This window comes from Papio anubis, chromosome 5 (genome assembly GCF_008728515.1).
Source record: "Papio anubis isolate 15944 chromosome 5, Panubis1.0, whole genome shotgun sequence".
Classification (NCBI taxonomy): Eukaryota; Metazoa; Chordata; class Mammalia; order Primates; family Cercopithecidae; genus Papio; species Papio anubis.
The window spans coordinates 125,239,486-125,255,823 of record NC_044980.1 but is presented as its reverse complement, the minus strand read 5'-3'; the positions used below and the strand labels follow the sequence as shown (position 1 = coordinate 125,255,823).

Below are 16,338 nucleotides of genomic sequence, written 5' to 3'. Positions count from 1 at the left end.
GGCCGGGGGTGCCGGGCTGTCCAGGGCAGCCCTCCTCCGGGCCAGCCGGAGCAGGGGTGGATTGGGAGCGCGCGGGGCGGGCCCGTGGTGGCCCCTGGGCGGTGGCGCCCGGCCGGAGAGGGTGGGGCGGAGCAGCCGCCCTGTACTTCCCCTTCGCCGCTAGCTCTACAACAGCCTGATTTCCCCGAAATGACGGCACGCAGTCGGCCAATGGGCGCCCGCGCGGCTGTCCGGAGGCGGGGCCGGCCAGGGCTGGGGAATCCCGCTAAGTGTTTGGATTGCTCGGTGGCGCCGCTGCCCTGGCAGAGTTCGCCACTCCTTCGTCGAGGCAGGACGTGCGCCCGAGCCCCGCCGAACCGAGGCCACCCGGAGCCTTGCCCAGCCCACGCCAGCCGTGCCCAGCGGCCTTGAGACCCAGACAGCCTCTGCCTTCTTCCCCCTTCCACCCGGAGTCGCGCTCCGCGCCCCCTCACGGCAGCCCCTGCGTCGCCGGGACCTTCGCGCGCCGCCGCCGAATCGCTCCTGCAGCAAAGGTGAGTCCGCTTTTGCGGCGCGGGGGACCTGCGGCGTCGAATAAAAGGCGCGCGGGGCACCAGGAAGTGGGGGTTCGAAAGCCCCAGGTTGGAGACTCGCGGGCGCGCGGCGTTGCCCGGGCCCCCGCGCGGGCTCCGGGGGGCGCCGGAGGAGCTGCGAGCCGCGGCGCGGGGAGGGCGGGCCGCGGCGTGGACCGCCCACCCGGACGAGGCTGCCGGCGCCGGGCAGCTTTCGCAGATCTGCGTGCGCGCAGCCGCTGGAGGCCTGTAGGTGGCCCGCTACGTTCGTCCCGCGCATCCACACGCCGTGCCGGGGACCGAGTGTCCTCCCACGCGTGGGCGCCCAGTGCTCCCGGCTTTCGGCGGTCCCAGCTTCGCGCCCAGGCCCCAGGTTTTGGGCTCCCTGTGCTGGTGACAAGGGCTGGCTTACTGCCCAGGTGGCTGGAGGGAATCGTGACCTACGGAGACTGCGGGAAGAGGCGCCACAGGTGTTCCTTGGGCCGCTTCTCCAGAGGAGGGGAAACCGGGACGGAAGGGTTAGCGTCCTAGTCTTAGCGTCGTGGGCTCTGTGACTGTCAGGAGGGCGTAGAATGGATTCAGGGGGGCTGTTCAGGGTGATGGCTAGCCCTTTACTAGCTAGTGGTGACAACTCAAGTCAAGAGAATTTCTTCTTGGCATCAAGCAAAAGAAGTCCCTCCCTTCCCAAAGGATTTGAATTTTGAGCGAAAAGTTCTGAAATTAGGATATCTGTGCATTTTGTCTCTTTTCCTGCACATGAATCCTAAAGCCATCACTTGCATACCTGTCTCATCCAGAGACTGGCTGGGATGGAGGAAGGGGCAGAAGCATTTTTGCCTAAGATGCTGAAAAAACTTGGAGAGCAGTTTTATTCCAGGGCAGCTCCCCTCCCCACGGAGTGTAGTACCTAGTAGCTGGCTGAGGGGAGGGTAACTAAGTGAACTCGGGTGGGGCAGGTCAGTGCCCAGGTACTGTTCAACAGATTCCAGACTGGAGCCTCTGTCTTCTCTTTACAGCCAACATGCCCATCACTCGGATGCGCATGAGACCCTGGCTAGAGATGCAGATTAATTCCAACCAAATCCCGGGGCTCATCTGGATTAATAAAGTGAGTGTAACTCTTTGGGTTTTCCTGCCACTGTTTTAACCCATGTACTTCTGGAGGGACCAAAGCTTCAGATGCAGCTCAAAAAGGGAAGTGATAACGGGACAGGCAGATGTTTCTCCCAGTGGGTCCTGCATGCAGGGAGGGAGTGTGCAAGGCCCAGCCTGGGCCTCACTTGCACGACTCCTGCTTTCTTCCCTTCTTGAGGTAGGGCACCCACCTGAAGGCACTTCCAGTTTCCAGCAGCAAGACTTTCCCAGCATCTGCAGAGCTGGAGTTCTGGTCTCCTCTGAGGGAGACCCTTACAAACATACACAGCACCTTGCAGGGCTCTAATCAAACAAATAGAAGACTTGAGAAGTGGATGCTGCTGGGCAGAAAGGTGGCTGGCTTAGCAGAGGACAAACGAATCAATCTTGCACCAGTCACTGTGGCCCAAGAAGCCTATAGCTGGTGCACTTGGGGCAACATAGACACTATAGGCTTAGTAGCAATGATAGTATTCATAATAGCTAATGCTTACTGAACACTCTGTGTGCCTGGCACCTGCTAAGTATGTTATTTACATTGTGTCATTTAATCCTCGCAGTAGTCCTGTGGGGTAGGTCCTGTTCATGTCATCATTTTCAGATAAGTAAACAGAGGCACTGAGAGGAAGATTGTAAGATCACACAAAAAGTGATGAAGCCAAGATTTGAACTTGAATGGTCTGACTCAGAAATCTTTACTGTTAACCATTATTGATAATAACAGTAAGACCTTAGACTTCATATTTGTCACTGTGTCCCTACACATTCTCTGGTTTTTAATTCTCAAAATTTTGTTGGATATGTTTTCTCATTTCAGAGAAGAGAAAACTGAGGGGAAAAGAGATACAGTGACAATGCCAGGGTTACACAGTGTTCACCATCCAAGTCTAGCCCAGAGCTCCCTCAGTGGTATGACCAGGACCTCTTGTGTAGAAGCCCATGGTCCCAGGTGTCCTGAGGAGTCCTTTCTAATGGAAGAAGTTCTTACTTCCATGTTGGTGTTTACAAGCCAGAGAGAAACATCCCAGAGCTTCAAAATCAGGGCTTCGGGGGAGGGTGCCCTGTGTGGGTCCTAGCACATGTGTAACAGGCAGAGGGAGGTCTTTGTGAGCTAATAGTGCTGCAGCTCATCCGAACTAGGAGTCCCTCCTGAGAGATCCAGAGTGGTCTGTTTAAGCCAGCCTAAAGATGGGTCAGTCCAAGCCAGATGGCAGGGGGAAAAGGGGAAGTCAGCCTTTTCTCAGACCTGTCTGGCTGGGCAAGCCTGGGTCTCAGACTCAGCCCCAAAGTCTGTGGTCTCTGAGCTGACACAGCCTCGTGTATATGTGTGTGTTGTTCAGGAGGAGATGATCTTCCAGATCCCATGGAAGCATGCTGCCAAGCATGGCTGGGACATCAACAAGGATGCCTGTTTGTTCCGGAGCTGGGCCATTCACACAGGTGTGTGCCTGGGACTCAGGCCTAGGAGGGCCAGGGTAGAGACAAGAGGAAGCACTAACGTTAACACAGAGGCTCTTCACTGGGGTCCCTGAGCTCCCTGAGACAATATGCAGAATTACTGGGAACAGGGGCTGGTGGCAGACTAGTGTTTCTGGAGAAGAGAGTCCATCATTTCAGCAAATTCTCAAAGGGATTTCTAAAGCCAAGATCTTAGAAAGTGTGTGGCTTCAGGGGGGTTGTGGCTAGATGAGAGTTTTCCCTGGCAAAAGCATCTGTGAAAAGCAGCTGTAAGCCAGGGCACTGAAAGAGACCCAGGTCTGCCTTCATGTTGACCAAAGCCCTTGGTCCAAGGCTCGTGTGGTTGGTAGCCTCCTTTATCCTTGAAAGATGGAGCTCTAGGCCCATCTCAGAACAGTCAGCCCACCCATTAGTTACTGTTCTCTGCTGCCCAGTCTGTGCCCACTCCCATGTTTGGAAATATCAGATAAGCCCCAGCCCACCTTGTGGCTGCTGATAGCCCAAGGAGGAAGACTGGGCATGGTCTGGGACACAGATAGTCCACTTTGGGGATATGGGGACTCTAGTGCTTCTAGCTGGACCCTTCACTGAGGCCCGCTAGATGTGTTTAAGCCAAGCCTCGGCATTTGAGAAGGTCCAGGGCCTAGGACCTGCAGAGTGTCACTGGAGTACCTGCTGGTTTGACCACTGTGGCTGTCTGGTAGCATGAGAGCTCAGGGGTACCCTTACCTTCCTCCACCAGGCCAGGGGCAGCTGAGGATCCCTACCTGTGGCCCTGACGATCCTCTTTTTTCTCCTGTCCTCTAGGCCGATACAAAGCAGGGGAAAAGGAACCAGATCCCAAGACGTGGAAGGCCAACTTTCGCTGTGCCATGAACTCCCTGCCAGATATTGAGGAGGTGAAGGACCAGAGCAGGAACAAGGGCAGCTCAGCTGTGCGAGTGTACCGGATGCTTCCACCTCTCACCAAGAACCAGAGAAAAGGTATCCAAGGACTCTGGGTCCTTGGGAAGCACCCTCAGGGAGGGAGGGTAGAAGAAGGTCAGCTGGGTCTGGTGAGCCTGCACCAAGGCTGACAGCCTGTCTGCTCCACAGAAAGAAAGTCGAAGTCCAGCCGAGATGCTAAGAGCAAGGCCAAGAGGAAGGTGAGTGTGGTCCTAAGCAGCCAGGCCTTTGGTCACCTGTGGGCCAGGGTGAGCAGTGGAAGAAATGCTAAGGTGGGCCTGGGCCTAAGCTGCTTTCTCCCTTGACAGTCATGTGGGGATTCCAGCCCTGATACCTTCTCTGATGGACTCAGCAGCTCCACTCTGCCTGATGACCACAGCAGCTACACAGCTCCGGGCTACATGCAGGACTTGGAGGTGGAGCGGGCCCTGACTCCAGGTGAGCTGGTGCAGGTCTGGCAGGGGACCCCACAAGTCAGTGGGATAGCTCTTTCTCTTGGAGGCATGGTGCTGGCAGATGGTGGCCTATTAGTGCAGGCTGCAGGGTTGGTGGGGGGCGGCGCTCGATGTCTTGCAAACTAAGAAAGCACACAGCCTTGACCCATGGCTTCTGCTGTCCCCCAGCACTGTCGCCGTGTGCTGTCAGCAGCACCCTCCCCGATTGGCACATCCCCGTGGAAGTTGTGCCGGACAGCACCAGTGATCTGTACAACTTCCAGGTGTCACCCATGCCCTCCACCTCTGAAGGTTGGTGCTCCTGGGGCCTGGCCTGCCTGCTTGACTGTCTGGGTCCTGTGAAGGGCTTCCTGAGAGAGAAAAGACGCTCAGAACTCCACCTGGCACTAAGCTGATTGAGCTGGGCATTGCCCAGTCTTAGCCCCCGTGGGGGGAGGCAAGCAACGGGGACACTAGGAAGGCAGTTCAGAGTGGGCTGCAGCACAGTGGGGGCTGGTGAGAGGAGGGAAGGGGGCCAGGGGCTGTATTTTGGGGTGCTGTTTCTCCTTCCTCCTCTGCAGCCCAGCATCTGAGGGTGAGGAAGGAAGTGGGGTGGGGGTGGGAAGAGGCGTGGCTTCAGGGTTTGAGAGGCTGAGTCACCAGGCTGGTGTTCTGTTCTGGAATCTCCATGGCAGGCAGGTCCACTGGGAGGGGTGTGTGTATGTGTGTCTGTGTGTGTGTGTCAGAGAGAGAGAGAGAAAGGACAGGGGATCTGGTGGGCTGGAACTGGAACTGCAGGGCAAGTGTGGCTGACTGCCAGCCAACCTCTGCTTTCTCCATCCACAGCTGCAACAGATGAGGATGAGGAAGGGAAATTACCTGAGGACATCATGAAGGTAAAGCCCCTTCCTACCTGGGCACTCTTGAAGTGACTGTTTCTCAGTGAGGAGAGAGAACCAGTGAAGCTTCCAAATCAGAGGATGGGCAGCTGCTATTGTCACCTGGCTGCTTGCATCATCCCACAAGTGCCACATTCACGTGGCTTGACTGGTGGGGAAGCCACCATGGGTAGGGAAGGCAGGTGGGAGGCCTGGCCTCCGACAGGCCATCCTGAAGCAAGCCTGGGGGCATCAGACAGCTCTGTGAGTCAGGCACTATCAGCGATGGGTCCCTGGCCTGCACCCTCTGCCCCAACATGCCCCAGCCCTGCTAGTTTGGGAAATGCACATCAGGTTTCAATAATCAGCCTTTAGGATCCATTAATATGATGGCTTTATAGAAAAAGTTAGCAAATTATCCTCCAGGTTTTTTTTTTCTGCTTCAGTTTTAAAAGTGAATATAAAGAAGTTTTTGCAGCCGGGGGCGGTGGCTCACACCTGTAATCCCAGCACTTTGGAAGGCCAAGGCGGGTGGATCACCTGAGGTCAGGGGTTCGAGACCAGCCTGACTAACATGGTGAAACCCATCTCTACTAAAAATACAAAAATTAGCCAGGCCTGGTGGCGCATGCCTGTAATCCCAGCTACTCCGAAGGCTGAGGCAGGAGAATCGCTTGAACCTCAGAGGCGGAGGTTGCAGTGAGCCGAGATTGTGTCATTGCACTCCAGCCTAGGCAACAAGAGCAAAACTCCATTTCAAAAAAAAAGTTTTTGCAGTAGTTGTACCCCAGCTGTTCCATCAGCCCAGAAAATTAAGACATGTATGTAGTTCCTTATCTGTAGCTTTTCTAGTCATCTTTTCTTGATTTGTTTTGCTTACCTTTGTTTTAAGCCCCATTCCCTCTTACTATGTCCTTACACAGTTGAGAGGGAAGTTGTAGAGAGTGGAGTGCCAGAGAGTGGGTGTGAGAGGGGTGGGAAATGAATTGAGGACCAGTGCCAACATGCATTTCTGTCTCCTCCCTCCTGGGCCCTTGTCCTGACTGCAGTGCATTTCTGCATCCTATCTGAGATTGTGAAAATGGCCAAGGGTGTGATCCTGGCTGAGAGGAGCTGGTTCATTGAGGGCAGGGCCACAGGGTGAGTCTGCACTGGAAGGGAGTTGATAGCCTCTTGCTCTTCTGTCCTCAGCTCTTGGAGCAGTCGGAGTGGCAGCCAACAAACGTGGACGGGAAGGGGTACCTACTCAATGAACCTGGAGTCCAGCCCACCTCTGTCTATGGAGACTTTAGCTGTAAGGAGGAGCCAGAAATTGACAGCCCAGGGGGTAAGAAGGCCCTGGATCCATATGGCTTCTTAGAGGAGGGAGAACCACATAGGGATGGAGAAAGCTTGGGGGCAGGGCCAGGGAGCAGTGCGGTAAAGCATCTGGGGTACTGACACATTGTGAATTAGCTACTGCTGCCATGCCTTAAGGTTTGCCTGAAGCTGAGTAGATGTTTGCTGCTGTGCTGTGAAGAGCGGAGGCCATGTCTGTGGCCTTCAAGGGTAGGCGGAAGCATACCTTATGCCACCGTCCCCCACCCTCATACAACCTTCTTCATATCTTCTAGGTGATATTGGGCTGAGTCTACAGCGCGTCTTCACAGATCTGAAGAACATGGATGCCACCTGGCTGGACAGCCTGCTGACCCCAGTCCGGTTGCCCTCCATCCAGGCCATTCCCTGTGCACCGTAGCAGGGCCCCTGGGCCCTTCTTACTCCTCTAGGCAAGCAGGACCTGGCATCCTGGTGGATATGGTGCAGAGAAGCTGGACTTCTGTGGGCCCCTCAACAGCCAACTGTGACCCCCCACTGCCAAGTGGCGATAGGGCCTCCCCCCTTGGGTCATTGGCCTCTCAGGGCCTGGCAGGCCAGTTGTCTGGGTTTTTCTTGTGGGGTAAAGCTGGTCCTGCCTCCTGGGAACATGAGGTTCTGAGACCGGTGTGTCAGGTCAGGGACTTGGACTGGAGTCAGTGTCTGGCTTTTTCCTCTGAGCCCAGCTGCCTGGAGAGGGTCTTGCTGTCACTGGCTGGCCCCTAGGGGAACAGACTAGTGACCCCAGAAAAGCATAACACCAATCCCAGGGCTAGCTCTGCACTAACAGACAATTGCACTAAATGAATCTTGTTCCCAAAGAACCACCCCCTTTTCAGCTGAGCCCTGGGGACTGTTCCAAAGCCAGTGAAATGTGAAGGAAAGTGGGGTCCTTCGGGGAGATGCTCCTTCAGCCTCAGAGGAGCTCTACCCTGCTGCCTACTTTGGCTGAGGGGCTTGGGAAAAAAACTTGGCACTTTTTCTTGTGGATCTTGCCACATTTCTGATCAGAGGTGTACACTAACGTTTCCCCCGAGTTTTTGGTCTTTGCATTTATTTATACAGTGCCTTGCTCGGCGCCCACCACCCCCTCAAGCCCCAGCAGCTCTCAACAGGCCCAGGGAGGGAAATGTGAGCGCCTTGGTTTGACTTAAAATTGGAATGTCATCTAACCATTAAGTCATGTGTGAACACATAAGAACATGTGTAAATATGTACATGTCTTTTTATAAAAAGTAAATTGTTTATAAGGGGTGTGGCCTTTTTAGAGAGAAATTTAACTTGTAGATGATTTTACTTTTTGTGGAAACACTGATGGACTCATTATTGGCATCCCACCTGAACTTGACTTTGGAGTGAACAGGGACATGCATCTATTATAAAATCCTTTCTGCCAGGCGCGGTGGCTCACCCCTGTAATCCCAACACTTTGGGAGGCCGAGATGGGTGGATCACATGAGGTCAGGAGTTTGAGACCAGCCTGGGCAACATGGTGAAACTCCATTTCTACTAAAAATGCAAAAGTTAGCTGGGCATGGTCGTGGGCGCCTGTTATCCCAGCTACTCAGGAGGCTGAGGCAAGAGAATCACTTGAAACTGGGAGGTGGAGGTTGCAGTAAGCCGAGACCATGCCATTGCACTCCAGCCTGGGCAACGACAACAAAAATAAATAAATCCTTTCATTTGGCCGGGTGCGGTGGCTCATGCCTGTAATCCCAGCACTTTGGGAGGCGGAGGTGGGCAGATCACCTGAGGTCAGGAGTTTGAGACCAGCCTGGCCAACATGGTGAAACCCCGTCTCTACTAAAAATAGAAAAATTAGCTGGGCCTGGTGCTGGGCACCTGTAATCCCAGCCACTCGGGAGACTGAAGCACAAGAATCACTTGAACCCGGAGGCGGAGGTTGCAGTGAGCCGAGACTTTGCCACTCTATTCCAACCTGGGTGTCAAGAGCCAGACTTTGTCTCAAAAAAAAAAAAAAAAAAAATTCCTTTTGTTTATGTTCACATAGACGATGGCAGAAGGAGGGGACATTTCTGTCACAGGAACATGCTCATATAAACATAGTTACCTGTCCTTGACTATCACCATGGCTGTCAGTTGATTCTGGGCTCCTGGGGCCCAAGGAGTGTTAGGTTTTGAGGAATGTGCCATAGGTGATGTGTCCTGCTAACACGCAGATGCTGCTCCAAAAAGTTAGTTGATATGACACAGTCACAGACAATCAGAACAGTCAGCAGCCCAAGAAGGGTCCCCATAGCTGCTGTGCTGGGTAGCACTTGCCATCCAGTTTCTAGAGTGATGAAATGCTCTCTCTGTACCGTTCAATACAGTAGGCACTGGCACTAGCCACATGTGCCAACTAAGCACTTGAAATGTGGCCAGTGCAGTGAGGAATTGAACTTTTAATTGCATTTAATAAACTACATGTAAATAGTCACATGTGGTCAGTGGTTACCATATTGAACAGTGCAGGTAGATACTGGACTGGGGGCAGATCTGAGGGAGAGGGGTTTGAGTAGCGGGAGGACACTGGGGATAGGGGCTTGGGGCTATTTACCTGCCATTTCTAGTAGTTTGGTATTTCAGCAGCCAACAATAACTATTGGTGCTGAATACCAGCCCTGCAGTGTAGCACGAGACACGTCCATGCACACGTGCATTAGGAAAACTGGCCTTACGTGAAGCAGGATTCTGTCTGGGCTGATGCACACAACCTCTATGGAGGGCAAACAGTGTTTCTGAAGACCATAGTTTGGGAACTCCTGACATATGACAATGCCCCCTTCAGGTAAGCCCAAGTTACAGGATTGTCTGAGGGTGGAAGGTCTGGATATGTGCTTTTCCTGTCTCCCTCTTCAGTGTCTGGCCGTGGGGCATAAACACTACCCAGCAGTAGGTAGGCTGGCCAAGAGAAGCCAGCTTGTATCATCAGCATCGTCTAGGGAATGGAATCATGGCAGTAATATGTTGCTTAGGAAACGAAAGCTCTATGAACACATCTTGCACATTCTCAGTCCCAGAAACCATATGGACTGTGACCCCACTCACTAGGCCCAGCCCTCTGGAAGAGTATGGGCCCTTGAAAAGGGAAGACTGAGTGAGAAAATGATGAGAAAACTACAAAATGGGCAGAGGTCAGTCTGACACATTCATCCTCTGTCAAGCTCAGGAAGTATTGGTCTCTGATCTTGGAGATGCTGTGTGAGTGGCCGGTGGACTCCTGCTGGGTAAATATTCTATATGTGGATGCCTGGACAGGCCCCCATCCCAGGCTCTGCTTGTCAGAAGCTCCCCTTGGGCCGAGTGTGGTGGCTCACACCTGTAATCTTGGCACTTTGGGAGGCTGAGGCGGGTGGATTGCCTGAGTTCAGGAGTTTGAAACCAGGCTGGGCAACATGGTAAAACCCTGTCTCTACTGAAAAACAAAAAAACTAACCAAGCGTGGTGGTGCACACCTGTAATTCCAGCTACTAGGGAGGCTGAGGCAGGAGAATCACTTGAACCCAGGAGGTGGAGGTTGCAGTGAGCTGAGATCATGCCACTGTACTCTAGCCCAGGCAACATAGCGAGACTCTGTCTCAAAAAAAAAAAAAAAAAGTTCCACTTGGAAGCTCCACTCCACTTGGATTTCTCAAGAATAGCTTCACCTGGGAATAGAAGGCTAGACAGGATGGCCTTTTTCAGCTCCTTCAGGGACCAGCCCTTTTTAAGATTTGGATTGAGGTGGCTGGCCACCTGTGGCTTCCATCTGGGGTCTCCTAGTGGGTGATGGCAGGTGGTGGTGTGGAGCAAGGTAGAGTGGACTGATGGGAGGAAAGGGACACCACCCAGAACGAGCAGCAGCTCTGACTTCTCTTTCTCCTGCCCTTCAATCTAATCCCTGATGGAGGGTAGGCAGTGGGTATGTGAAGTCTTGGGCAGCTGTGGAAATCTCTCAAGTTCTAAAAGCAAAGTTAATTGCTTGTAAATTACCAAAAAGAGGAATTATGTCCATCAGCTTCCAATCTCCACAACCAAGATGAAGTCCTCAACTTCCCCATCCCCTCTGATGCCAGGAGTTCCCTCTGATACCAGGAGCAGTTGGTAGCAACTGCTTGGAATCTCCAGGGAGGGACCTCAAAACTCTCCCCAGGCACCCATCACAATGGAGCTGGGTCCTAGGGACCAAACCTGGAGTAGTGTGGGATAGAGCCAGACCTTTCAGGATGGAGAGCTGTCCCATCGCATCCTACCAAGACCTCACCCTTTTCCTAGGAAAAGAAACAAAATAAGGTCTGACAGCTCACCTAAAGGTGATGGCAGCTGACACTACCGAGTCATTAGCCAAACAATGCCTGAAACAGAGCAGTATTAGTAAGATCTGAACCAAGTTTGTGCTTAATAATTAGATCATTCTAAGGACCTGACAGTGCTTCTGTGGGTCATTCTCAAGAGTTTCAGTGTAAGCACTAATGGTGGAAGTTGTAGGTTGAGGGAGCTAGGAGGTTGTTGAAAGATTTGTTTTGTTGGGGTTGTGCTGATATCATTGTCATCAAGAACCACTTTCCACTGGGGTAAACTGACAAAGTGGTGCTCAGCCACACCAGCTAGATTTCTCATATTGGGCCAAGTTTACAGACATTTGAGGGCATTTGTGGTTAGTCATGGGCTTCCTTGCCTTAACTCCAAAGGTGTCACTTTCATTGGGCTGGTTTATTCATTCAGCTCACTTGGCAATAGGAAGAAAGCTAGAAGCTAATATGCAAACCACCCCTTCTTGGTGAGTCAGCTTTCAACATCTCTTAGTGCACTGTGTGCAGGGTGTTGTGACCATTACAACTCCAAAGGTAAGAACTTTCTCTGATTTTTCTGGAAGTCTCCAGTGGGGCCTGCCAAAGTGGGAACTGAAATTCTGGGGTAGCCCTGGGAGGTAGAGTTTTTTTTCTAGCAGTAATGCCTCCGGTTGGTGGGGCTGGGAAACAGCCAGGTTGTCATTCTCTGGGACCACTTGGTCTTTCACACTGTGCACAGATCCAAAAATCTGCCCTTATATGTAGAGGGGAAAAGGGGTATAGATGTCCTCCAGGCAGTCCTGTTGGAGCACCCAGGGCCAATGCAGTGACCCTATAGAAAGCTTTCGTCTCTATCAGATGTAATGCTATTCCTTAACTTGGGCACGACTAATCCTCCAATTCATCAGAACTCAGCACTAACCTTTCCCCAGTTCTGCCAGCTGTCACAGAGGAAGGAGGCCTGGGGTGGGAGAAGGGGGAGTTGGTGCCCTCCTTTTGCAGGGGTGAAAGTACTTGGCAGGTTGGAGCTTGGCGTCTTCATCCGGAGCTCCCTTGTGGGGCCAAGTCTAAGGCAGCAGAAGGGTATAGCTGCTGGCCACATAGTTTTCCTAGCTCCAGGCAGCTCTCAAGAGACCCATTTATGCTGGTTTTCTCGGGGTGAGGAGTTATAGAAGCCCACGTCTGCTGGCTCAGTGGTAAGACACAGGCCTGCAGAGTCTGTGCTGAGTGAAACTTCAGCTGGGGAGGTAGTGGCGGCTATGGAGCAAGGACATGGGGACTGGATGAAAGAGGGGAGGCAGACGTCCAGCCCACCATTCCTCACCCAAGGAGATGATCCCACAAGCTCACAAATGAGCAGAACTGGAAAAGACCTCAAAGTCTGGCTGGATAATGGCAACACAGGTCTTGAGTGCTCACTTTGTGCTGGGTGCTGTGCCAAGCACCCTGTGTGCACCACGGCACTGGCACCCCACCACGGCCCTTGTTCACAGACCAGGAAACCAACTCTCACCACCTAATCAGTATGGAACCTTGGTTCCAACCCACATCTGTCTGTGCCCAGAATCCAGGTTGGTTCCATATCAGGCTGCCTGAGAGAAGAACACGGAGGCCTACACAAGAAGCTGGGGAGAAGTAGCAAGGGGCAGGCCCCGAGTGCCTTGTGCCAAGCAAGCACTTGTGGATGCTGAGGGAAGACAGCAAAAGCTGCAGCTGCTGTCCTGCCTTCAGCTCTCCTCCCTTCCCCCAGCACACACAGCTTCCGACACCCCTGGCAACATGGCTCTGCTGCTACAGGCCCCAGGGCCCCAAAAGGGTAGGGTTTGGCTTGGTCCTCAAGGGAAGCAATGCCCCACCTATGCCCTGGAGGCCACCTGCAGTTTCGAAGGGTGGGGCCCCCAGGGGCCAGGACACAGACAGGCTTGTAACTTGGCCTCAGTGCAGGGGGGCAGCTCAGCCACAGCAGGCCTGTCTGGAGCAAACAGGGGACTCTGGCCTGCTAGGCCTTATCTCAGCTCCCAGGATCAAAGAGGACTTTTCAGCCATGTTTCTGTCTCAGCAAGACAACGTAGTCTCCTGTTCTCCTGCTTTAAACCAGACCCGCTGTTAGGTCCTGGGGTTCCTTAGAGATCTGGACCCTGGGTGGCTGACTGTGAGACTCAGGACCATGCACAGATACATCCTCATTCCCAGCCACCAGGCTCGGGTCAGACCCTATGGCTTTGGTGGGCCTAATTCCTGGTTTCTTGATCCCTGAGAACACCTGGCACCTCTGGCAGCTGGCCAGTTGCTACCCTACATCAGGCGGGCACTGGGATTCACCTGCAGGCTTCCTTTAGGGAAGGCTCTCCCCTGCCCTCCTGTGCCAGCCCAGAGGGGCAGCCTGGGTGAGGCCTTTGCATCCATTTCAGGCCAATGCTGGGTCCCCTCCTGTTTCTGCCCTTCTTCTTTCCTTCAAAGCAACAATGTTGTGGGGATGTCCAGTTCTGCTACCACTTCTCCCTCACACTGTCAATCTGGAATTTGTCCAGAATTGGGGCCCAAGTAGTGAGTTCTTACACAGTGGTTAAAAAAACAAAAAAACCCACACAACTCAGCTCTACCTTCGCTCAGAGAGGCCACGGGATATACCCAGGATCTCAGATCAGGAGGGAGGCCCCAGGAGAGGTGTGGCAGGGATCATGTGCTTCTCTGGTTTCTTGGAGAAAGCCGGCTTTGTGGAACAAGGGAGGCATATGGACATGGAGTTGGTGTTTGGGGATGTGGGAGCCATTAGGCCAGAATTACAAGAAGTCCTGTCATGTTGGCCACACCAGGGCAACGGTGGACCGGTGTGGGGGCTGGGGTGGGGGCTGATGGCCTGACTGTGGGGGCAGTGGAGGGCTGTTTCTGTTGGGGACCCAGGGCTCCCCTCCAAGTGCTCCTGCTTGGCTTGTTGGGATGCGGAGAGGAGCTGGAGTTGGGATAGGTCACAGCGAAGGATACAGCCTGGCATTCCCATATGGGGTGGGGGTGGGGTGGGGCAGGGAGGAGGACCTGGGGGTGTCCAACTTTCAAAGACTTGGAACAGCCTGGTGAGTGTTCATCACCATTCTTCTGTCATAGGTGGCAAGCAGCCAGAGTTCTGGGCCCAGGAGACCATCTACCCCCAAGCTTGTGGGGCCTGCCTCAGGTCACTGAGGAGGACCCCAGTTTTGGTCTCCGGCCATCCTAAGATGTGTGCAGTGGAGCCCTGGGGCCCTCCCTTCTCTGACTGGTGATAGCCCTCACAGGCAAAGCCTCACCCTTTAGGGCCTGTCCCTTCCTGTCTGCCAGTCCCCACAAGGGCTGCAGGGTACCCAATCTCGCCAACCAGACTGGAAGCTCCCCAGGGGCAAGCAGCTGATCTCTTCCATATTCTCACAGCGTTCAGCCAGGATTGGCACTTCAGAGCATCTCCTGCTGCTCAGTAGAGATGTAGTTAGCATGTCTCTATAGTAGCACTTTCTGAGTCCCTCTCCTGGGGGGACCAGGCTAGACTCTGGGGTCCAGAGGAGCAAGCAGGCTGAGAGGCAAAAAGGCACAGAGAAATAACCAACCCTGCCCCTGCAGTAGAACCCTGGGCAGAACAGGCCATGACCAACCAGCAGCCAAGGTCAAAGGCCCCAGACCAAGGGCCAGTGTGTGTACAACATGCAGCATGACCGCTTGTCTCCTTCGGCAGGACTGGAGATAGAAGGCTGAGTCATTAACAACTTTCTTTTATTAAAAATGTACATAAGTAAAAGGAACATGGTTTAATTGTACAAAGAGTAAGAAGTACAGATGAGCAAATAACATGTATTAAAGTCACCTGCAATATACCACCCAGAAGTAACCAGGCTATTGAATTTTTAGAGACTGGGGTGCAAACACATTTTTTCACTCCCTTGTGCATATATGTGGGAGCTCTGCCATATGCAGACACAGACATGGTGTCCACAGGCAATATCTCTGCTGGGAATGCTGCAAGCAGGAGTCTGTCCTTTCCTGGTACTGGCTTGGGACCCTTCCTCAGCGCCCAGGTCTCTCTAGTATCCAGGAGTCCAAAGGCCCAGCTGTACAGGCTGCAGAGGTGATCTAGAATAGATTAGGAGGTGCGAAAGGGCTTGGAGATAGGCTGACCAACTGTTTCAGTTTGCTTAGGACCAAGGAGTTTCCCAGGATTTGGGACTTTCAGTGCTAAAACTGGGCAAGTCCCAGGCAAACCAGGGCCAGTTGGTCACCCTCCCTGAGGGCCAAAGGCTTTGTCCAGCCCCTCCTGCCCTGTGCTTGCCATCTGCCCTCCTGCTGGGGTTCTGGATCCCCCATGCCCACACCAAGCAGCTCAGGGACAGAGGCATGGCTGGGGCCTTGCCTCCTGAGAAGCTGGGACTATAAGGTTCCAGCCTGAGGCCTAGGGAGGGACAGGGGAAAGGGAATAAATGAAGGCAGACAGTCTGTTATCACCCAAGAAAAGGGCCAGGTGAACTATGGCTGTTAAGGGCAGCTAGGGACATACAGGTGGAAGGGTCTAATACTTGGCTGGCCACCCCTCCAGCCCTGGAGCTCAGTGTGTGGTCCCCAGAGGCCCCAGACCCTAAGAAGTGCAGGGTGTCTGGATTGAAAGGCCTCAGCTCCCTGGGCTCCCACAGCCCTGGTGCCTCAGGCCTTACCTTCCCCCTCCTCCATCTCCACACCCCTTGGCACTTCCTGCCCAGCTCCTCTCTACCTAAGACTGGGAGCAGAGGATGAAGGAAGAGGAATCCAGGACAGAACGAGCTGAAAGAGGAGCAGGCAGGTGGGAGGGGACCTGGGCAGAAAGGACCTCTCTGATAGTGGCGGGAACATCCTGGCTGTGGTCTGGCCCAGCCCGCTGTCTATGCCTGATGATGCCTGAGGATGCCTGAGGATGGGGGGCCCTTGGAAAACTCAGAAGAGAGGCTGGGTGTGGAAGGCAGAATATTGGTCCACAGTGGAATAAAGAGGTCCATGTTCTAATGCATGAGCCTATGAATATGTTGCTACATGGCAAAGAGGAATTAAAACTGCAGATGGAATTAAGGTTGCTAACCAGCTTACTTGCAAATACAGAGACTACCCTGGATTATTGGTGTGGGCCCAGTGTAATCACAAGGGTTCTTAAATGAAGAAGAAGGAGGCAGAAGGGTCAGAACCAGAGAGATCACATTGTGAAAGACCTGACCAGCCAGTGCTGGCTTTGAAAGTGGAGGAAGGGGCTGCAGGTTAAGGAATGCAGGCAGCTTCTAAAAGCTGGAAAGGGAAAGGAAGAAAAGGGATTCTCCACTAG

At 53.5% G+C, this 16,338-nt stretch overlaps 2 protein-coding genes across 12 annotated transcripts in view; one reads left to right on the top strand and one right to left on the bottom strand.

The window, feature by feature from the left end:
* The window catches only part of LOC101014638, a 141,697-nt gene that overhangs the window by 55,793 nt on the left and 69,566 nt on the right, over positions 1-16,338 (bottom strand). For 2 of the 7 annotated variants that reach the window (XM_009209051.4, XM_021939665.2), the window contains one exon: positions 14,751-15,128. The exons of 3 other annotated variants lie outside the window; for them this stretch is intronic. In XM_009209051.4, the coding sequence (XP_009207315.2) occupies positions 14,758-15,128 (371 nt within the window). In that variant the 3' untranslated portion in view covers positions 14,751-14,757. Of the gene's footprint in view, positions 1-14,750; positions 15,129-16,338 lie in introns of those variants that run through there. 2 more of the 7 variants (XR_002522732.2, XM_031666785.1) reach the window with 1 other exon arrangement.
* Positions 307-8,031, top strand: IRF1 (interferon regulatory factor 1). Of its 5 annotated transcripts, none has more exons than XM_009209040.4 (10): positions 311-533; positions 1,568-1,659; positions 3,026-3,125; positions 3,951-4,127; positions 4,239-4,288; positions 4,397-4,526; positions 4,712-4,834; positions 5,369-5,418; positions 6,592-6,727; positions 7,014-8,031. In XM_009209040.4, exons 2-10 carry the CDS (start codon positions 1,573-1,575, stop codon positions 7,136-7,138), a joined length of 978 nt encoding a protein of 325 aa, XP_009207304.1. In that variant the 5' UTR covers positions 311-533; positions 1,568-1,572; the 3' UTR covers positions 7,139-8,031. The 5 variants fall into 5 exon arrangements, with proteins under 5 accessions (XP_021794858.1, XP_009207304.1, XP_021794857.1 ...); NM_001168757.1 differs by lacking the exon at positions 311-533 and having other exon boundaries at positions 1,573-1,659; positions 7,014-7,096; positions 7,438-7,482; XM_021939166.2 differs by lacking the exon at positions 4,712-4,834 and having other exon boundaries at positions 307-533.

What these genes read in the sequence shown, in the direction of transcription:
- IRF1 (NM_001168757.1), top strand. Translation starts at nt 1,573, where the DNA reads ATGCCCATCACTCGGATGCGCATGAGACCCTGGCTAGAGATGCAGATT. An exon ending in GGCTCATCTGGATTAATAAA is followed by an intron (nt 1,660 to 3,025) that starts GTGAGTGTAACT and finishes TGTGTTGTTCAG; the next exon opens with GAGGAGATGATCTTCCAGAT. An exon ending in AGAGCAAGGCCAAGAGGAAG is followed by an intron (nt 4,289 to 4,396) that starts GTGAGTGTGGTC and finishes CTCCCTTGACAG; the next exon opens with TCATGTGGGGATTCCAGCCC.